At 42.7% G+C, this 23,358-nt stretch overlaps 1 protein-coding gene across 8 annotated transcripts in view; it reads right to left on the minus strand.

The window, feature by feature from the left end:
- The window catches only part of LOC142403139 (zinc finger protein 462-like), a 97,757-nt gene that overhangs the window by 65,157 nt on the left and 9,242 nt on the right, over positions 1 to 23,358 (minus strand). For 7 of the 8 annotated variants that reach the window (XR_012773612.1, XR_012773611.1, XM_075489308.1 and 4 more), the window contains exons 2-3: positions 7,219 to 7,470; positions 1,258 to 6,722 (exon numbers count right to left, since the gene is read on the minus strand). Coding sequence is in view for 6 of the 8 variants with exons in the window: in XM_075489308.1 (XP_075345423.1) it covers positions 1,258 to 6,722; positions 7,219 to 7,438 (5,685 nt within the window). In the remaining 2 variants the exon portion in view is untranslated. Of the gene's footprint in view, positions 1 to 1,257; positions 6,723 to 7,218; positions 7,471 to 12,872; positions 13,071 to 23,358 lie in introns of all 8 variants that reach the window. The other variant, XM_075489304.1, reaches the window with a different exon arrangement.

Genomic DNA, 23,358 nt, shown 5'->3' on the forward strand with positions numbered 1-23,358 from the left:
TCAGAAAATGTACTGAAATTGATAAGCTTGAGAAGGAAATCGGTGTGTTATTTCAAGGTATATTGATGAGCAGTAGAATGGGACATTTGCTAAAGAATCTATGAGAAAGCTGTCTCGTCCCACTCGGTGGGTTGCGAGAGGGGTGAATCTTTTCTATTCCCCGACTGTTTGAGTACCGACAAAAGCCGATCTCTGCTCGGCAGAGCCGCGTGGTCGGTAGAGTCACGACAATGACCCAGAGGAACAGTCTGGCCAGCAACTTTATTAACTGGCGAATTCCACAAACGGACAAACTTAACGACCTGACGAGTTTAACGAACGAACAAAGGCGATTTGGCAATGGAGCTATTTTCCGGGCAACCCAATCCCAAACTTGCATATATATATTGGAAGAGCAGAGGAAGAGAGAAGCAAGAAAAGGAAAGGAGAAGAGAGGAGGAAAGAGAAAGAAAAAGTATCACCACCCTTGGATCCCGCGATGACGATGACAGACGTGGCAATCCTCCAGTGGTGGGCGTGCGCGCTTCCCTGGGGGAAGGGGGGGGGGCATGTCTTTTATAAGCTAATCCCCGCCTCCAGGTACACCCCTTCAGGACTTACATGGTTCTTGTTCTAGAAAGTTCTCAATCTTCTGCGCAGGCGCTGGGGGAGGGGGGTGGTCGCGAGGGGTCTCTCGGGCGGTTGCAAGCCCCTTCCTCAGATAAACTCTGTGTGACCTCTGGCCATACATGGTCAGGTCTGGCAGAACCTGGAACCGCGCATCCTCCGACGCGCTCTCCACATCCCGCTCTTGCTCTCCCCCACCCCGTGCTCACCGACCTGCTGTCGCCATGCAAATAGTGCCTCAAGTCGCCACAATGTTTGAGACATTAACTCTTTCAGTCTCTCACAAAAGCAAACAGCAGCCTTGCAATAGAAGAATAAATAACTGTCAGATACAGATAACCATCCATAAGGGTGGGAAGAAGGAAGAAAGATAGGGAAAATCCTGAAAGAAACAGTTGGAAGGAGCAGAGCTTCCCATGGAGCCTAGGAATAGGTGAAGAATGAAGGAAATTAAAGCCGAATATGTAACTGACTTATAGAGCCCATTAACACACTGAGTCACTCATTAACCTGCGTTCATTTGGCTGTCAAAGAGAACATGCAAGCGGTTATTAGTAATAAGGAGCCTCTTGGGGTATAGAACAGCTTTTGGTTTGTTTTTCTCCCTGGGGAGAGGAAGCAGAGAAGGAGACCAGACACACAGATCCTTACCCTCTCTTGTTTGAAATCTGTAAAAGCACCATCTGCATATTTCTGCTTGCTCAAAAGCTGTTTCCTCCTCTCCTGACGTTTGGCACGCTTCTGGAATTCCTCATTGTGACTATTCAAGTGTGAGGTCAGCTCTGCCATGCTATGCAATTTAGTATCACAGTGCTTGCACTGGTAGACAGCATTATGAGAGCGGGTGCCACTTCCCAGTATGGTAAAGTCTCTCTTCAAATCCTTGCTGTGGTGGTCAGTGTAATGCATGCACAGCAGCTCTGCTGTGCTGAAGGATAGCTTGAAACATTTTATGCATCTGAAGGGAAGCCACTCAGTTTCCTGAGCCTCGCTCTCCACCTCGGGCTTTTCAAAGTCATTCCTTTCCTCAGCTGGAGTTGACTTTTCATGTTCATCAGCATACACAGCAGTGAAGTAACCCCCCAGCTTGCTCGCATGCTGCTTCTTAGGGAAAACACCAGGGTGACGCTTCATGTAGTGGGACACAATACCTTTTTTGCTAAAAGATTGAAAGGAACAAAGCGAGCATTTCTTCTTTTCCACAGCCCTCCTCAGCTCCTCACTTAACTGAGGAGTGTCATCTTTGGGAGGAGATGGAATGATCACTTTATTGGGTTTGTCACTTACTGTCCTGGAGGCTGCTAAACAATGAGTGTAGTAAGCATCAATGTCATGTCTTTTCTGGTAGTGTGCTGCAAGCCCTTTGCGGATAGGGTTGGTGTAGGAACACAAAGCACACTTGAAGAGGTTGTTCTTGCCTTCTGGTTGTGCCCGAACATTATTATGTTTGATGCGGTAGTGCCTGGCTATCCCCTTCCGGGTAGAACAGAAGTATTTGCAGAGCTGACACCGGAACACTGTGTGAGACACTAAGTGAGAACTGGAGAAATGAGGTGCTGAGATAGAGACTTCTCTAACACCATCAGCAGCAATTTCTGGGGAGGCCTTGATTTCAGTTACCATGTCTGGCTCCACTGAGGCAGACACCTTTGGCGGTGACTGAGCAAAAACATCAAATTCAGGCTGATTATGGTATTTCTCATAGTGAATTTTGAGCTTCTCCAGTGTGCCATGAGTGTAAGGGCATAGTTTGCACCGGTATGCACCATAGCCTTGCTTGAAAATCCTACTGGTCTCTTCTATGTCATTCTGGGCGATGTCATTTGACTGTTCCACATCATGCACAAAGTCTTCAGCAGTGACCTTTACTGATGGGTGCCGTTTCTGGTAATGTGTGAGGACACCATGAATGCGTGTGTTAATGTATGGGCAATGTCTGCACTTGTACACAGCCCCTGGGTTAATGTCTATGTCCTGTGCAAAGTCAGCAGCTTTCACTTTCATGCCAGGATGCTTTTTGCCGTAATGTGTCAGGAGGCCATGCAAGTTATTGTACTCAGACTGGCAGACTGTACACTGATATGGAGTGGAGGAGATGGCAGGGTTTGCAGAAGCCAGCTGAATAGTTTTTTCCTGGGAAAGGCTGGGGTCCTCCACATCCTGGTCCATCTGTGATGTTATCTGGTTTTCAGAATTAATCCTGGCCCTAACTTCATCAAGCTGTGTGCCAATTTTCTCAGCAGCATCTTTCTCCTTAATGATATCTAACAATACAGATTCATCCCCATTCATAGCCCAAGGGTGAAAAGCCTGGTAGTGATTAGTAATATCCCAAATGGAAGATGCTTCAAAAATGCAGTCTCTGCATTTATAGGTCTTTGCCTCTGTTGGCATCACTAGGGTAGGAGGGGAAGGATCCAGACCTGCCCAGAGTTTAGTTGCCATATATGTATAGTCAACATAATGTTCAGGATGTCTCCTTTGGTAATGCACAAGCAAACCACTTGGTTCCGTATGTGAATAAATGCACCATTCACAGTGATAACCAGCTTCTATCAAGCCATCCAAAAATGCCCATCTCAGAATGGATGTGACCGTGGCCTTCAGATTCGGGTGGTCTTTCTTAATATGCTTCCTCAATGCATACAAGTAAGGTGATGTGTAGCTACACTGCTTGCATTTGAGGGCTCTCAGCTTTGTCTTGTCCTGTTCAGTGCTGGAGGTGTGAGCAGACATGCTGCCAGATGATTTCTTCTGGTTACGATCACAAAGGCTTCTAATAGTGGCTGTATGCTGCCTAATCACATCTGCGTTGGCTTTGAAATCGCGATGCTTCTTTTGATAATGAATGAGCACACCTTTCACGGTCCGGTTTCCATAATCGCAGTGCTGGCAGAAGAACATTTCGTTCTCAAGGGGATTCACAGAGCCCTCAGAACTGCCGCAGCTCAACTGCCGCACTGACACTGGCAGTTTCTGAATCCCAGGTGGCAGCTCACCAGCCTTCATCATTGCTGCAGTAGGGGGTGCCTGCCTGATGTACTTGGCAGTGACCTTTATTTCTGGATGCCTTTTCTGGTAGTGGACAAGCACTCCCACAACTGAACGGTTGCTGTATGAACAGTGTTTGCAATAGTAGAGTTCAGGAGCAAGGTCTGGGGGCAGTGGTGAGGGAGGTGGAGGTTGAGAAGCCAAGTTGGACAGTTTTGAGGAGACAGACACCCCCATCTCAAAAGACATTTGAGCCAGGGCAGAGCCCCTGTCAACAGAAGCTATATGCATGGTCTTCTGAATTCTGAAATATGATGCTTTTTCTTCAGGGTGTTTTTTCTGGTAATGCACCAGAACTGAATGCATGTTAGGGCTTGCAAATGAGCACACATCACAGTCATAAACAACCACAGAATTGACCGAAGGTGCCTTCTGATTTTCACATTCAGGACTAAAACTCTTTGTGGCACTTTTGTTAAAAGTTGCTGGCAGAGTAGTCCCATGAGCCACGGGGGTGGAGGTTGCCATAGTTTTTGGAGCAGAATTCAAGATCTCTCTCAGTGTCTGAGACTCTGTGTGTAGCCCCTCTTGCTGCTCAACAATATAGCTTGAAAATATCATTGCATTGTTAATTTTCACTGTCGGATGCATTCTTTGGTAATGTGGCATCAGGCTTCTAACATTTGGGCTAGTGTAAGAACAGAAGCGACAGCGGTAGATCAGATCAGAGTGATCGAAGTTCAATACATTCATAGCTTCAGGGTGATGCTCTCCATAGTGTTGCTGCAGGTCTTCAAAGTTCGTATAGTCAATATAACACTCAAGGCATCTGTATACTGCACTGTGATCATTGGGATCCAAGATATACCTAAAGCTGAATTTTATGTAGGGGTGCATCCGTTGGTAGTGAGTGCTAACACTCCTGGCAGATTTGTTGCTAAAATCACAGTGTTTACAATAGTAAAGCCTGCCAGAGTCATTAATCTCCACATTTTCGTTGTTCTGATCAGGGCCATACATATTTGGCTGGCTTCCCAGAACAGAGGCATTAGGGCTCTGTTGGTCTTTCATGTTAATGGAAGAAAAATAATCTTCCTCATCTTCAGATAAAGTGAGCTCGATCTCTGCTCCATTGGTGGAATTATAATCATGATGCATGTTTCTGAAGTTTTCATCCTTCTGGGAATCATTAGTCTCTCTCCCCCACATTTGCTGGGGTGCATAAGAACTAGAAATCTCCACCATTGGTTCTGTTTGTTCTTCTTCTCTGTCTAATTCCACTTCTATCTCCACCTCATTGTCTTCCTCCTCTTCCTCATCATCCTCTACGTTAATCACAGCATCTTCTTGCTGTTTGTTTTGGTTTATTTTGCTCTGCAGGTTGCTTGCTATTTCATCAATTCTAGTTCTTTTCTTCACTGGTGAGAGATCCAAAGGGCAGTCATTTGACACCTTCCGAGAGACCTTAGCAACAAAGTTATTTTTAGACGAGAGACCAAGAATTGAGGTCTGGCTTTTCTTCACTGTGCTGACAGAGGTGAGAGCATCTGCCTCACTCTCTTGTGGCATGTTGTCTGGCAGTCCATCATATTTTGGCAAGTTGTCACAAAATGAGTGCTTGTGCTGCTGATGAACTCTGAGGCCTTTCAAAGTAGTAGTAGAATAGTTACACATTGTGCACTTATAAGGATGCTGTGAATGGGGTTGAGGCAACTGCTGCTGTTGCTGCTGCACTGTTTCCGTCATCCCAGCTGACTTCCTTCCGTTTATATTTCCACTTTCATAAGAAACCGTGTTGTCATTCAAAGAGGAGACAATGTTTTCACTCTGAGAATTCACAGTGTCCCAGTCTGATGTTGTACCTGCATGACATTGCCTATGAGCTCCAAGCTTTAATGAACTCTTACAGGTGAAAGGGCATTCATCACATTTGTATACAGTTGTCTTCCCAGACAGGTGGATATTCTCAATGTGACGGGAGATGCTTCGGCGGTGCATTGTGAGGAAAGGGCAAAAAGGACATTGGAACCTGTTCATGTATCTTCTAAAGGGAATCCCTTTTGTTTCCAACAGCTTGTTGCCATCAGATCCCATCAGTTGCTCTGCAGATATTCCTGAAGTCTGGTGGTCCACAGAGTTCAAGCCATTCTCACTGTCCACTTCATTTAGCTCTTCGTCTGAGCTGGAGTCATTTAGCATACTGTTTGTTTCCAAGTCAGCAGAAGAATTTGTCATGTCAGCAACTCCATAGTGGGATCTGTCAGACAAATTAACTATGCCTGAGTTGTGAGGTAATTTAGACTTCATTTGAGGATAAGACACAGAAGAAAACTTAGAGGATATAGAAGAGTTGGGCCTGATAAGGGAATTGCCCGTAGAGCTTCTGAAGTTTGAGACATCAGCATTCAACATATCATGTCCTGTCATATTCACAGAGATGTAATTGGAGTTTGGGGAGGCATTCTGGGCACTCTTACTCTGCACATCAGGTGCACTGGTTCTGTCTTGTTCTTGCCTCAAACTTGACAGTATTTTTACCATGCTGCGGTGCTTCTTCATCATATGGTCACACCAGCGCTCCCTTCGAGGTGTCTGGTAACTGCACCATTCACAGCAAAAGTTGCCTCTGGACTTTGTTAGAGGCTTGACCATGGACTCCAAAATGCTCCGTTCTACCACTTCTGCAGGCAATTCCTTGCAGGGTTCCTGCACTGGCGCAGAGGCAGATGTCAATTCAGATACAGCAGAGGTAGCAGTAGGAGTTAAACTCTCCTTCAGATTGTTTTTGTGATACATTTTCTGGTGCTTAATAATCCTTGCGCGCCTTGGTGATTTGTAGGTGCAGAACTGGCAAGAGAAAACTTTGCCAAACCCCTCGTGCATCATGATGTTGTAATTTAAGGATCCAGCAGTGTGTGACCCTACTGAGCTCCCCCCAACTTGTGCTCCATGAACCTTGTGAGTGTGCTCTATTAGGAGGTTTTTAGATCGGAAGTAACGCACACAGAATTTGCACTGGAAAAACTTGTTGGTTGGTTTAGGATTTGGAGCCATATGTTGACCATAAAAACTTTGGCTCTGACTATAATAACTTCCAGTTCCCATCTGAGTTGTTGTATTTTGTCCTAAAATAAGAATTAAAAAGTAAATATGTAAATAAGTAAAATTAGACAGTTTCCCCCCATCTACCCTGTATGCATATGAATACACACACATCCTGAACACGTTAATCACACCAGGATTCCCTCTCTTATTTATGATTAGACCTGTGCATATGAGAGTGGTCAGAAAACTAACAGATGGTACATAACTTGGGATAGACAATTTCCAAAATAAGCTTCTTGAAATAAAAAGGTACACTAATAAAGTTCAAAACTCTTCTAGAACTCATGGTGGTGTAAAGCAAGGAAAAGAAGCAATATGAAGAAGCATGTGAAAAATAGTAAGATGACAAATCCACACATTTGCATTTACAGAAAAAATATGGCTGTAACTAAACATCATTCACTTCACTACCATAGTGATAAAGATAACAGTTTTTAAAAATCACACTGAAACATACCAATTAAAATGCACTGAAATAAGTCACATGTGAGATAGGGGCTTAGGGTTGAGGTTTACCTGCTGTTTCATCTGCAATTGTAAATTCATCCTTTACAGAAGAAAATTCAATCTCAGTCTGGTTGCTAGCATTCATGGAGCCAGACCTTGGCTGGCTAGGGTTTTCCTCAGAGACATCTGTTGGCTGCAGAAAAGCAGTATGAACATCCTGAATGTGAGCTTTTAGGTCTTCATAGGATGGAGCTCGGAAATCACAGCCATCACACTGCAGCACCTCCATGGTTCAGGAATGATCTTTTGCATTAAAAAATTCTGCAAGAAAAACAAGGAAAGGAGAAGGAAAGAGGCAGGGGTTTGTTTTGTTTTGTTTTTCTCTGGTTGGTTTGGGGAGCTTTTTTGTTTTGTTTTTACAGAAATGCCATTCAGTGAAATCTGAAAATATATTAACACCAAGCTTCCTATCACATGACTTAATGATTTCCAGAAATTCCATAATTGCTGCAGCCTAAAACTCAACATTTAGGAGGCATCAAGGCAATTTTGATTCAAAGAAAGCCCTTATCTAGGTAACTTGCAGGTTGCTGTTATCAATGCCACAGTCAACCTTCTGACAAACGACTACTGTTTCAATGGACTTTGTCCTCTAGGCTGAAAGGGTTAAATCCCTGACAATCCCTGACTAAGACATAGACTTGCATTTTTTTAGTTTCACTTGCATCCTTGTTCTCTTGTGTTCTCTTCCCCTGCAAACATAGTTTTGGTTACCTGCTGAGCAGAGTTGATGATAGGACATTTCCTGTAACTTCTTACCTGATAGGACTAAACAGGCCTTGAGCAAGCTCGTTAGGCTTCCTAATTAAATCACTGATAACAGGAACTCAGGACGATTGTGCCAAAGATAAGCACCAAAGAACTAGCTTAAATCGACCCCCTTGTAACATTCCGAGGCCAAAGGACTGATGAGCTAACTCAATGACTATATATGGACAAAGGAAGCCCAAAGTTCAACTAATGGACAACGTGAGGAAGACTATGGAAGACCACCGGGAGGGTGAAAAGACCCTAACCCTAATTTTACTGCGCATGCTTGGACTCTGTAAATGAATTCCGGGAACTCATCACCATAAGACTGCCCTTTTCAGGAAATCTGATGAATATGTATGATTTTTCTGTATATGAACTGATGTGTTGTGCTAACCTGGTGGAGCACTTGTGGCGGAGCGATCCCCAGTGCTGCCCAGCGCTGCAATAAAGAATACCTGCTTAATAGTCATCCCGACTATTGAGTCCTGATTTCGGCTTTTCACAGCAACAACGCTTTTCCATTACTCAGGAGAGAGCTGTTGTTAGGAAGTTTGTCTCATTCAGAGACTAGCAGCTATATGCTAGAAGAACAACCACATTACTCCCAAACATTCATGCACTGAAACTTACAAACAGATGACAGTGGTTTCTGCTTCTATAAGACCCACTCTAACCTTTTTGGAAGCTGAGAAAGTCCTGCCAGTTTCATTACCAGTGATTAAAAAAAACCCTTAAAATGGAAACACTTGTCTTTCTTTTCAAAATCCTAGAATTCCTGACTTCAGTGGAAAACATAAGCATAATTGCAAAGTGAGATCTAAATATGTGTATCCAGAATAGAATGCTGTGCATTGGAATTAATTCCACCAAACACCGAGAACATCTCCACACTTTGTTATAACTCTTACAGAGTTCCATTATAGTCTGTCATTGGGGACATATCTTTGGTGGGATAGGAGTTTGAGGAAGCAATGGGCAGTAAGAAGAATAGGAATACTGCAAAAGTACAATGGAAACATAAGTAACAGTGATCTTCCCTAAACACTTCATGACTTCATTGATTAATCCCAAACCTCTGTATACTGTAATGTACAAAGTAACAAAATTTGGTAAGATCGAGTTCATTATGTGACCAATTAATCCCACATCACAGAACACTGGGGAGAAACTTATCACTAGACTCTTAGCTTATGTACTGCCATAAACAAGAGGACACACAAAATACAAGAAATGCAAAAGGCTGAGACCCTCCTGCCCTGCACAGCAACTGGGCACAAAAGCAACCTATTATGTTAAAGCAATAACTCATTTATTAAGTTTCCACACATTGCACTGGGCCAAGATAACCTAGGAGTTCCAGAGGTCCAAGACACAATAGCAGACAAAAACATTTTACTGTGAAAATTCCATGTATTTACTGTAGAATGTAAAACTACTTCTATAGCAAGATGAAAACCTGCCGCAGGCAAAACAGTCTCAACTAAGGGAATTTTACTTCATTTAGTTTATTGTCAACATGAACTTTTAATCACTGATTTGGATATCGAGAAAGAAAGCAAACAGTGAAACAAACAATTAGGGAAACACCTTTCCTCCCCCTTTCCCAGAGTCAACTATAAGCCAGACACTTATCATCCACCACCCCCTTAGTCTCAACTCCCCTTGTTTTTGCCACGTTACACCCAATCAGTTCCAATTCCTTCAGTGAGGTGACAGGCAGCACAGGAGGTTGGGGTCAGCACATAATGGTTTCTTTCTGCCCCTCCTTATTTCTTACTCATCTTCTTCCACTGCTCCTTGCTTCTTACTGCTCTCCTCCAGTGTGGGTTCCACCATGGGCTGCAGTCCCTTTTGAGAGTGCCACTGCTCCCGTGTGGAGCACCTCCTTCCAAGAGTGCACCTCCTACCCCAATTGGCAACCACCCTTTCTTAAATAGGTTTGAGCAGAGACACCATATGCTCTTCTGATTCTTTGCAAATTTGGCTTGCAATGGGTTCTTTCCATTTGTTTCAGAATTGGCTGGAACTGGCTGTTCATGGCCTCTTCCCACACTGCAGCCCCTTGCTACCAAAACCCAGCCATTTATGCCCAATATAAAACCAAAAAACACAAGGGCACAAAGAGAGTGATGTAAGGGCCATAAAAAGGCCATAAAGGCCTTGTGAAACAAGATACTTTTTGTATAAACAACACATGCCTAGCTAACGACTGTGCCCTAGAAGAGGAACTAAAAGACTGATAAAAGGGGAACATCCTGCCCTAGAAGGCACCGAAGACTGGGGGAGTGCCGAAGAAACATGAAGTCAGGAAAACACTGTGGTAACTAGGGAAAAGGTAAAGGTGACAGGGGGAGATCGCGACCACCGACTCAATACAAGACTGAAAAGACTTGCCCCCCCACGCCTGCAAGGAGCATGCATGCTAATTTACATAGAACTAACCAACGACAAACGGAGTAGTAATTACTAACCAATAAACATAAATTTGGGCGGGTTTTTACTAATCATGTAACAAGATAAATATGCGGTAGTTCTTTAGTATAGTGTGCTAGCTTTCTGGAGCTACCACCTAGCACCCAACTTTGTGCAAACATGCAATAAAATACCTCTGCCCTGCGTGTACATTGGCGTCTTGCACACTGGGTAAATGACCCCAATGCTTGTGGGATAACAAGAGGACACTGCATAAAATAATGCTTTGTCTTATAGCCTGCTAAAATAATCTTCTGGCAAGTCTATTTCTGGACAGTGAGCACACAGACACTCCTCATGTTTAATCTACATTAGTGTTCTCACATGTGCCCCCCATCACCTCCAACAACAACAACAAAACCAACCAAAAAAAGCACAAATGGTGCACAAGCTTCTTTTCAGCTAGCAAAGCTGCAATGATTAATATATTCGAGCTTTTATTTGCAAGCACCAGATCAAACACTGTGGAAGAGGTTACTATCTGTTCTGCGACCAAATTACAGTAGTGAGTGAAGCCCCACTCCATGTCTCCTTTAGCACAGTCCATTAGACCTGAAAACATTTTTTTTTTCCCATGGAGCAAATGACTCCTGCATTTAGAGCACTTCACAGAAAAGCAGATCATCCATTTTTCACTATCTGTTCCCCAAGCTTAGTCTTCTCATCTCAACCAAACAAGCCACAGCTCTGCTGAATGTGTTTATCGCACTTTCAAGATGTATGAGCCCCTGTGCCACTGAAGCTTTAAGACTCACTAAGCTGCCCTACTCCTCTGAGCTTTGGGAGCAGCCATTTTAGCTCAGACAACTGCACTCAGTGGCTCTTAGCTTCTTGCCTGTGCACAACATGGCCTCACTTATCTCTCAGATTCATCTCGGGTATACAAGATTTTTTTTTCCCTTGGATGATACAAAAAACCAAGCCAAAACAAAACAAAACCACCATCATCTAAGAACAGGACTCTCCCTCTTTTGTATGATTTACCTCCACACACACACACACAAATAGTATCTGTTCTCATGTGCTGTCAAAACAGCACCTTTTCTTCCTGAACAATCATTTGCACAGATCTCCAAAAGTTCTTTTAACTCATGAATGATAAATGTGTTTATTAATTCCAGCAACAGTCTTACACAGTTCTACGGACTTAATCAAAACACAGTAACCTCCAGCAGGAGGACAGGGAAGCAGAAAGGAGGACCCCCTCCAGACTGCCTTGCCTCCAGACTGCCTCTGGGAGGCTTTTCTCTCAAAACCATTGTACCCAAACTGCTCAATCCTTTTACTCTGTTCTCAAACTTCTAACAACTGGACAACTTACTCATTTTTCTACTGTCCAGCAGAGTTCCAGGGGGGGAAAAAAATTCAAAACTTATTAGAAATTGAGAAGGGGTATTTTGTTTGTAGCTTCCCCCCCCCCCCCTTTTCTTCTTCTTTGGGGGTTGGGGTTTGGGGTTTTTTTGGTTTTGGTTTGGGGAGGGGTGTTGGTGGGGTTGTTTGTTTGTGGCTTTTTTATTTTTCTTTTTTTTTTTTTTTTTTTTTAATTCATAAGAATACCCTAGATATCCTGGGAAAGTTATGAAGCAAATTCTCCTGGAAGCTATGCCCATGCATATGGAGGACGAACAAGGTGATTGGGAACAGTCATGCCTGATGATTGCCTTCTATGATAAAATGACTGGCTAGGTGGAGGAAGGGAGAGTAGTGGATGTTGTTATCTTGATTACAGCACCTACATCAGGAGCTGCAGAAAACAGCATGAAGAATGCCTGACAGTCATGTGGCTTTACTGCTTTTCAGTCCTCTTGCTGAGGAGGGGTCTCACACTGTTTACTAACTGGTATCCAGTGGTGCAGAAGCATTACATTTCTTCCTCTTTTGTTTTGAGGAACAAGACTCTTCATTTTTCATTGTCCATTGCTCTGAACACAGTAATGGATATAACTGTGGTCAGTCAAGATATCGCGTCTGTGCGTGTATGCTATGTCTGGATCTTCAGAAAGGCAGCCTGATATTTTATTTTTAAACTTAAGCTCCTGTTGCAAAGCTCCACATGCAATAGCTCCACTCCTGAAGGATGAAAAATGGTAGAAGAGTATCCAGAGGAAAAAGAAAGCCACACAAGCCAACAGCACCAAGCAGATCAAGAACAAAATTCTCTCCTAAACATTTCTTCCCCTCAAAAGTAAGAGGTCACCGAAAGATTAAGCCATGAGTATCATTCCACCCTCTTGCTCCTCTACCTTATTAGCTGCAGAATTATTACAAGTCTTGGTAACTGATATGCTTTTAGAGATTTCTCCAATTTTTATTTCTAGAAATTTAATGGAGCTCTGCTAGTTAAGGTCAGATCCTCAGCTGGGGTAAAGTGGCACAGTACTTATTAGAGCCTTTTATTGTCAAGTGGAGAATTAAAATAGGAAAAAGTTGTTCCTTACCTCAAAGTAGAATCTGCAATGGATCTCTAAGGTCTCAGAAGCTGAAGGAGGCAGAACCAGACCTGTTAATCATAGTACTGATGCTAAGTTCACCCTCTTTGAAGAACCTGCCTTTCAAATGTGTTCCAAAGCTGACAAACTTGTATCATATACCTGTAGCCATCTGCAGCACAAGAACATTTTGGCAATGAAGTTTTGCTGTCAAAAAAAGGAAAGGGTTTCCTTTTCAGCTGAGCACATGGAGCTATGTTTATAAACTTGCATACTAGAAGGAAATGTTAAAGACAAAAAAGATTCCTTTACAACTTCTCTCTGAAAGTAGAGATTTTATAAGTATAGGAGAGAAGCAGGAAGACAATAGGTTGAAGAGTAGTTTTTACTTCCTTACCTTAACCTTATTCTGCATTTCACAATGGAAGACAGCCATTGATCCAAGCATTACTCATGGATTAAAATAATCACTCATTCAAACCAAGAAAGACAAAGGAAACCACTCAGACCTCTTCCCCCTTATTCATTCCTGAATTCCTTTGTTCTCCCATTTCCTTCTAACTCCTCCAATTAGACTACTGCAATACAATATTCCAAATCCTGAAACAATGCCCCAAAATTGAAACTACAAGTTAAAACCCCCAAATATTTTGTCAATTTGAGAATCATAACCCTCTTTCCTCCTGCTGAGGTAATTGCTTTATAAAAAGGAAAATATAGATATACACACACTGAGTGAAGCTTTTACTACAGCATGACCTCCAGAACCAGGCTAATGTATCATTTTTCTCAGTAACAGACTTGATTGCAAAACAGCTGCTAAAAAAAACCAAAAACACCACATAAAAAAACCAAACCAAACCAAAAAAAGAGAGAGGATCTGAAGACCCAACTCACATTCAAAGCCCTTGATTAGTAGGAACAGCAGACAAAAGAGTTAGTCCCTACATTTCCTAGATATCTTTCATAACAGACAAAAGTCTCAGACTTTGAGAGATGTCTGACAGAAAACTGAAACACATTAGAACTGACAGGTCTTTTAGATATGTGTAAAATGTTCTGAGAATAGAAGTGATTTTTTAATATACATATATATTTTTTTAAAAAGAGTTTGGTCTCTCCAGGAAACTGACATGTTGTTGAATTCTACTTGGGTTTTTAAGGCAACAATTACCTATGATAACTGAAGGACCAAAATCTCTAGTTCCTAGCTGACAAAGCAAGACTGAAGTTCAGGATAACCAAAGTGCTCGATTGCAGACTCCTGAGGAAACCTGAAGTCTCTTCCATTTGGGGGATTACTGTCCTTGGAAACAACAATCTGAAAGGCTACAGTAGTACTGCTAGGACTACCAATACCCTGTTCTATTTCTTATTTCCACTATGAAAATGAGAAAACAGAAAAGCACATAAATCCATGAGGAAGGCAGCTTTCGCTAACCATGTTAATAGATTCCACTTTGAGACCAAAATGCAAATAATTTCTACAGGTTTGATCCTACATGGGGAGGTAGAGAAATAATCAGAAATCATAAAACAGATACCAAAAGCCTACAGTTAGCATTATTTCACTCAACTTTGATATAGAATTATAGAATGGTTTGGGTTGGAAGGGACCTTCAAAGATCATCTAGTCCAACCCCCTTGCCATGGGCAGGGACATCTTCCACTAGATCAGGTTGCTCAGAGCCCTGTCCAAGCTGGCCTTGAATACTTCCAGGGAGGGGGCATCCACAACTTCTCTGGGCAACCTGTTCCAGTGTCTCACCACCCTCGTCGTAAAGAATTTCTTCCTTATGTCCAATCTAAAGCTACCCTCTTTCAAGTTTAAAAACATTGCCCCTTGTCCTGTCACTACAAGCCTTGGTAAAAAGTCTCTCTCCATCTTTCTTATAAGCCCCCTTTAAGTATTGAAAGGCCGCAATAAGGTCTCCCCAGAGCCTTCTCTTCTCCAGGCTGAACAACCCCAACTCTCTCAGCCTGTCTTCATAGGAGAGATGTTCCAGCCCTCTGATCATTTTCATGGCCCTCCTCTGGACCCGCTCTAACAGGTCCATGTCTTTCTCGTACTGTGGGCCCCAGAGCTGGACGCAACACTCCAGGTGGGGTCTCACGAGAGCAGAGTAGAGGGGCAGAATCACCTCCCTCGATCCGCTGGCCACACTTGGCTTTCTGGGCTGCAAGCGCACAGTGCCAGCTCATGTCCAGCTTTTCATCCAACAGTAACCCCAAGTCCTTCTCCGCAGGGCTGCTCTCAACCCATTCATCCCCCAGCCTGTACTGATACTGGTGATTGCCCTGACCAGGGTTCAGGACCTTGCACATGGCCTTGTTGAACTTCAAGAAATTCACATGGGCCTACTTCTCAAGCCTGTCAAGGTCCCTCTGGATGGCATCCCTTCCCTCAAGCATATCAACTGCACTACTCAGCTTGGTGTCTTCTGCAAACTTGCTGAGGGTGCACTCAATCCCACTGTCTATGCCATTGATGAAAATATTAAATAGTACTGGCCCCAGTATGGACCCCTGAAGGACACCACTCGTCACTGGTTTCCACTTGGACATTGAGCCATTGACTGTAACTCTTTGGACACGGCCATCCAGCCAATTTCTCTGTATAGGAAACCTTGCTACACTAGGCTACTAGATAGCATTTAGAGTGTGGTTTTGGTAAACCTCAGTTGCCTACTTAGACCCCTTACCCCACAAATATTATGGCATTTCCACCATCTATTCTTTGAGACAACTTATCCCTGACCTGACACAAGATATGGGGGGTAAGGATCATCTTACCTAATGATCACTGTCTACAGCTAGAGAGCTGTCTATGTCTAACCTAACATTAACAGTCTAAAGTATTAGGCATTGTGGTGGGTTGACCTTGGCTGGATGCCAGGTGCCCACCAAGCCACTCTATCGCTCCCCCTCCTCAGCGGGGGGGGGGGGGGGGAGAAAATAAGATGGAAAAAAACCTCGTGGGTCGAGAGAAAGGCAGTTTAATAAAGAAAAGCAAAGGCCACAGACAGTAGAAAAGGAAAACAAAAAGATTTTATTCTCTACTTCCCATCAGCAGGCAATATCCAGCCACTTGCTGGGAAGTAGGGCCTCAGTACATGTAGCAGTTGCTTCAGAAGACAAACACCTTAAAAACAAATGCCCCCCCCCCCTTTCTCTTAGCTTTTATTGCTGAGCACGATGTCATATGGTATGGAATATCTCTTTGGTCAGTTTGTGTCAGCTGTCTTGGCTACATCCCCTCCCAGCCTCTTACCCATCCCCAGCCTACTGGCCTTTGGGTGGGGGGGTTGGAGAGACAGCCTTGATGCTGTGTGTATTGGGTTTACGTGGCAAGGTTTTGGTAACAGGGGTCGGATGCATGGGTGGCTTCTGTGAGAAGATGCCAGAAGCTGCCTCCAAGTCCGACAAGCCAGTTCCAGCCGGCTCCAAGACGTACCCGCCGCTGCCCAAAGGTGAGCCAATCAGCGACGGTGGTAGTGCCTCTGTGATAACATATTTAAGAAGGGGGGAAAAACTGCTGCGCAACAGCAGCTGGAGGAGAGGAGTGAGAATATGTGAGAGAGACAACTATGCAGGCACCAAGGTCAGTGAAGAAGGAGGGGGAGGAGGGGGAGGTGCTCCAAACACCAGAGCAGAGATTCCCCTGCAGCCTGTGGTGAAGACCATGGTGAAGCAGGTTGTCCCCCTGCAGCCCATGGAGGTCCATGGCAGAGCAGATATCCACCCTCCAGCCTGTGAAGGACCCCATGCCGGAGCAGGTAGATGTGCCCTGAAGGAAGCCATGACCTTGTGGAGAGCCCATGCTGGAGCAGGCTCCTGGCAGGACCTGTGGCCCCGTGGAGAGGAGCCCACCCTGGAACAGGTTTGCTGGCAGCACTTGTGACCCCACGGGGGACCCACGCTGGAGCAGTCCCTTCCTGAAGGACTGCACCCCGTGGAAAGGACCCATGCTGGAGCAGTTCGTGAAAAACTGCAGCACTTGGGAAGGTCCACATTGGAGAAGTTTGTGAAGGACTGTCTCCTGTGGGTGGGACCCCACGCTGGAGCAGGGGTGAGGAGGAAGGAGCGGCGGAGACAATGTGTAATGAACTGACTGCAATCCCCATTCCCCATCCCCCTGCATCGCTCAGGAGGAAGAGGTAGAGAAGTTGGGAGTGAAGTTGAGCCCAGGAAGAAGGGAGGGGTGGGGGGGGAAGTTGTTTTTAGATTTGTTCTTATTTCTCATGTCCTGGTTTCAGCTGGGATAGAGTTAATTTTCTTCCTAGTAGCTGGTATAGTGCTGTGGTTTGGATTTTAGTATGAGAATAATATTGATAACACACTGATGTTTTAGTTGTTGCTAAGTAATGTTTATACTGGTCAAGGACTTTTCAGTTTCCCATGCTCTGCCAGGTGCACAAGAAGTTGGGAGGGGACACAGCTGGGACAGCTGACCCCAACTGACCAAAGGGCTATTACATACCATATGGCGTCATGCTCAGTATATAAAGCTGGGGAAGAAGAAGGAAGGGGGGACATTCAGAGTGATGGTGTTTGTCTTCCCAAGTAACCATTAAGCGTGATGGAGCCCTGCTTTCCTGGAGATGGCTGAACACCTGCTTGCCGATGGGAAGTAGTGAATGAATTCCTTGCTTTGCTTTGCTTGTGCGCATGGCTTTTGCTTTCCCTATGAAACTGTCTTTATCTCAACCCATGAGTTTTCTCACTTTTACCCTTCTGATTTTCTTCCCCATCCCACTGGATGGGGAGTGAGCGAGCGGCTGTGTGGTGCTTAGTTGCCGGCTGGGGTTAAACCACGATACTCATTATCCTGCTCCGTTGTTAACTGGCAATAAATTAAATTAATTTTCCCCCGAGTTGAGTCTGTTTTGCCTGTGATGGTAATTGCTGAGTGATATCCCTGTCCTTATCTCGACCCACAAGCCTTTCGTCATATTTTGTCTCCCCTGTCCAGTTGAGGAGGGGGAGTCACAGAGTGCCTTGGTGGGCACCTGACGGCTAGCCAAGGTCAAACCCACCACATTGTGGGAGCACTGCTTAGCAGTAGCCAAAACACTGGTGTGTTATCAACACCTTTCTAGCTACCAATACAAAGCACAGCACTATGAGGGCTGCTAAGGGGAAAGTTAACTCCATCCCAGACAGACCCAATACAAGCATCTAGATTAGGGTGGGATGAATCACCTTCTAGAAGTGTCTGTCTCCCACTATCACATCTAGAGAGAGCCTAGACTCATCCTAGACTTGATGCCTTACTTTTCTGAGTCCATAAATTATTCCAATGGTTCATACTTTTCTTCCACTATTAAATAAGAATAACTATTTATATAGCAACCATTTTCTAGTATTACATTCCAGCTACTGCATCTTTTTATAGCTTAGTACAGATTCCTATAGTATCAGGCACAGACTGGCAAAGTAACTACATTAGCCCTCTAAATGTCACTTCTAAAAAGCTAAGGAGACTGAACTTGCTGAAGGCTCTTACTCTGAAGCATGATTTTTCAGACTTCATGCCATTCCATTCCCCTGAATCCCAACATTTCTACCCTCTGTTTAAGAAAATGCTGACTTCACAAATGGATTCAGTATCTCAGGAAGAACACATATACAGATAGGTAAGCTAGATGATAACATCTCCTTCTGTTGAACATGTCTACATTATTCCATTTATCCATTCCAGCCATTTTGAATTATATCTACTACTACTCAGTATCACTGATTTATGAAGAAGTCAGGACATAAGAAATAAAGTGAAGTCATTTCTTAAGCAAGTCAGAGAATGGTTTGATCCACATTTTCTATCCATTAAAGATATAAACTGAATGAAGAGCTTCTTAGTTTGTTTTACATTTAAATATAAACTACTAGTACAGAGGACAAGAAAAAAAAAGAGAAGAAAAGTATCTTTAAATGCTGTCAGACACCTTTCTTGTATAACCTATAGAATGCTTTTTATTTGCAGTTAGTCCTAGTTCTATAAAACTAGTTTTATAAATGGTAAAAATGCCATTCAGTGTTAAGAATCAGGGAAGGACAGAAGGGCAAAACTGCATCACACTCAGCCATGACTTGTATCCTGGCCCTATCGACCAAAATTTTCATCTGGCCCAGTGTCACAAGATCCACATGAAGGGTATCACTGAGTCAAAGAAGCTCTAGGAACAAGTCCCAATCAGGAGCAAATAACTTACAGGAAGTCTCACCATTTCTTTGACGTGCTACCCCCACACTGATCAGTAACAGCAGCCTTTAAAGATACTGCCAGCTCACACTTCTTCCCACAGCCAGGAATTTGGCTGGCCCAGCAGCCCCCACACTGGCACCTCTGCCTGTCAGATAACATACCTTTGCCTAGAACTCACACACGGAGTGCTTGTAAGCCATCTGCAAGTGAAGAAACAGGTTAGCCACTGCCAGGTTATATGAATATTCAAAACAATAAGTATGGTAAACGGTTCATTTTCCCACACTGACAGCAGAGTACTAAATCAACACCGATACTGCTATGAGCTCTCAAAAGGTTACAAAGGATAGCTTTACTTTTCCCTTCTTCCTCTCTTACCATAAGAGAGGGAATAACTGTTTTCACACACCCTCCTTTTTCCTAGTAAACAAAATCATATTAACCAGAAAACACAGCCCATAGGTTCTTCAGAACTTCAGTCTGTCACAAAGTTACTCACTCAGGTTGGAGGTTACACTGTATCTATGACCTCCAAATTTCCTGTATTTTTATTTAACCTTGAATGCGTGTGCTCCATTGTATCTGATATCAGGTAAAAGTCTGAATCCACAATTCACAATTTTGGCTTCCAGCTTTTGGCTCCTGCCTTTAACTAAACCTAATCTCATCTAATCTTTCCCCACAGCTATAACTTCACTCCTATTTCACTAACTTTAGCTTTATACACAGCACAGAGAATTACAGATACAAACCTTTTTTACAAGGCACCTGTGAAAAAAATTAAATATATGGGTCTAAAAAATACTCCTGGGTTTGCAACTATAATCAGTAAGTAGTTTCATGAAGATATTGATATTTTTAGTTAAAAAGCCCTCCAAAATGCAATAGTATTATATGGTTTCTGTTTCATAAAGGCTTTGACTTTCCTGCTATGATCCCAGTCTTGTTTCAACACATATTTTATATTAGAATGCGTTCCAGGAAGCATATGGCAATAGAACTAGGTCAACCATTAACCAAATAACAGGAAGCTGCTCTGCAGAGCACACCCTTCAAAAGCTTGTTTAAGGAGCTAACTCTTCAGAATGTGTCCTTCAGTAAGGTTGAAGCTAACAGTTTCAAATGATTTTCTTTAAAGCTACAAGGTCATCCACGTTAGAAGGCCTCTGGTACAAACCAGTACCACACTTTTCAAACTTGAAATAAGTCATTATCAAGCCACGAGACTATAATCAAATCTTGAAGTTGAATGTGCAACAAAATTAGCATTTGTCTTCTGATGCCCTCAAAGATTGATATGGACTCTTATCTTTTTATATCATTGTCTTTCTTTTTGGGTAATACTTTTATTTTAAAATCCCACAGATTTTGAAGTCATTGTTTTATTTATTCAAAGAAAGCAAACAAAAATTCTCTATACTTTTTTTTTTTTAATTGCAGGTAGAAGATCTGTGTTTCTTCATCATTTCTAACAGGAAAGCATCTTGGGATTAGGTGTAAATCACAGTTTCATCAGGAGTTTACATGGCCATTCATAAAGATATCCATTGACAAACATTACTGGTTTGGAGTACCTGATGACAGAAACACACAAAACATGCCCAATGTTCTCACTTACAGGATTACTGCACAAAACCTACCAGGGTCTCCAAACCCAAAAACTTCCCTAGCATCTAAAACTTATGAGATGAGAAGTCAGGTCCATCTCTTTGGTGCTAGATCCTGCTAGTCTCCCAAATAATAATTCCAGTTCCTAATCATCAGACAGGAAATGATGATGCATCTACAAACAGAGAAAACAGAGCGTGTGTGTTTGTGTATGCACACAATCATATTTTCCTGTAGACTACTTTGTACCTTTAAGCAACAGCTCCTCACTGAGACAGGCTAACTCAATGGAAGGCTGCCAAGCCTCCTGTGATAAGATTATCATCTTAGTAGTTATTTGCTGAAGATAGTTTATTACAAATAGCACCTTTTTGGTATGGAAAAGTCAAGAACAATGCATTTTCTTTGCACTACAGAGATGTTCTGGTTTGGCTAAGAAAAGGTGCAGACAAATTCTGGAAGCATTACATATGAAGAAACACTTCTGATGAAAGTTCAACCCAGTGCCCTCTAAAAATTGTCCAACACTGCTATTAAAAAAAAGCCACACAAAAAAAGCCCAAGCCAAAACCAAAAAAACCAAACCAAAACCACCAAACAAAAAAACCCCCCTCAAAGTTACCAACTACTAGAAAATGAAACCTGCAAGGAAAATTATATAGACACAACAGAGCAACCATACATTAAAAAAAAGTTATATATCTTGACGGCACCCTTGATACTTTCTAATGCTGAAATAGAAATAGATAACTCCATGTTCTTGTAGCTATGTAACCAAGAAAAAGTCCTACCTTGGGAAATGGTGTTCAAATTCCACACAACTCTTCAGTGCTATTTCTTTGCAAGTTTCAAAAACAACTGCAAGTGTATCATATGCACAAGTGCTAGACTTAGAAAGCTTCAATCAAAAATCTCCTGAATGGGGCCAGTGGAGGAAGTAGGAAAGTGTAGGGATGAAGTTACTGCAGATCTGAACAGTCTTCATAGACAAAACATGGTTTATATGCATTCCCTCTTCCCATCACCAAATTGTTATGGGGAAAAAACACCTGTGGGTTGCTTAATCCAGTCATTCAGCTCTCAGGAGCATATAAAGACAGTCATACTTTTGCAGAACTATCACAGAATAACATTTAAGATGAGGATTCATTCAAGGGGAACTATAATATTATTCTTTTAAAATCCTGCCAAACAGGCAACAAATTGCAAGAGTTCTGGTTAGGAAGTCCAGCTCTGGCATGCCTGTCACAGAGTAAGTTCTAGTATACTAGAGCTTCCCAAGCTTCAAGTATAGGAAGATGTCCCTGAACTTGGGGGAAAAGCAACCCCACCTGCCACCACCATCTCCCACCAAGTTGACAAAAGACCAATCACTGGATTTTTAAGACTTAAAGAGTTCACAGAACACCTGGGAAGTTTATTTATGAACTCTTCCTCTGCAGATTTAGACACTCCAGTAACAGTATTTGGCTCATAAAAACTGGTGCCATGGTTAATTTAGCTTTAATCAAATAGAAAAAAAAGAAATTCTAAATAATAGGACATTCCTGCTAAGAAGAAAGCAGAAGCAACTGCAACATGTTTATATGGTTTCTTAGTAGTTACATAATTATAAAGTCTATGCAGTATCACTTGCGGAATTTCATACTATTCTTTGTTTCACAACTGCAGTGCAATGTTCCTAAATTATTACAGCTTTTGAGCAAACTATCTCAATGCTAAAGCCAAAAGGCTCTACAATGAAACTTCATCTGAAGCTCGGGACTTCCACATGACTGAACACTTATTTCTCCAGATTTGGAGAGCGAAAGGTTTGGAAGTGAAAGAATTATCTAGTGCATCAGCACCCATTGTCTCTTACAAATGAACTACAACCATGCCCTCACACAACCACAAACTAGCACCTCACTTACATGAAGTGGTAGTTGTTAAAAAACAAGGACATCTCATACATAAAATTAATTCCAACTGCCTCACTGAAAACTTCAAGATAATCAATCCATGTAGCTAAGAACCTGATCCTCTGAATGTTTACTCACATGATTAATTGCAGTAAAACTCAAAATTAAATCACAGGGACTATTCACAGAAATAAGTTTTTGCAGGATAAGGGCTTCAGGCCCCTATCTTTATTATCTGCCAAATGTACTATGGTAACAAGAGTATACAATGGTAGCTGAGATCTGACCTAATAAAAAGTCTTTGTTTATGATCCTAACAGTGGCAGTAAGAATTTAATAAAGCATATGCACTTGCCCACAAAACAAAATCCCAGAAATGTAAGAAGAGTCCTGTAGAGGTTTCAGTTTCACTGCCTTCCAAAGAAAATAGGAAGCCAATTCATATAAAATCTAATCATAATAAAAATCATAAAAATCTGTTCCTTGTGGCTACCACTACCCTGCAGTGTCTCCAAAACAGTGCTGGATTCACTGTTCAGTTTTTTGCAAGCACACATTTGTTAAACGAGGTTCCCTCATCCTAAAGCCCCCAATCTCTGCAGAGCTGGGATCTCAAACATGTTCAAACAAGCATTAGAGCACTACTACTATCCCATTTCCTCCGCTGTGTTGGCCTACTGAGTTAACATCACTCAAGCAGTTAGGCCAATGTCAGAGGCTCACAGTTTGACCTTCAGTATGTTTCTCTCTAGTTGTTAGAGATGTAATTAAGCACAGATAG

This window comes from Mycteria americana, unplaced genomic scaffold, assembly GCF_035582795.1.
Source record: "Mycteria americana isolate JAX WOST 10 ecotype Jacksonville Zoo and Gardens unplaced genomic scaffold, USCA_MyAme_1.0 Scaffold_118, whole genome shotgun sequence".
Taxonomy (NCBI): domain Eukaryota; kingdom Metazoa; phylum Chordata; class Aves; order Ciconiiformes; family Ciconiidae; genus Mycteria; species Mycteria americana.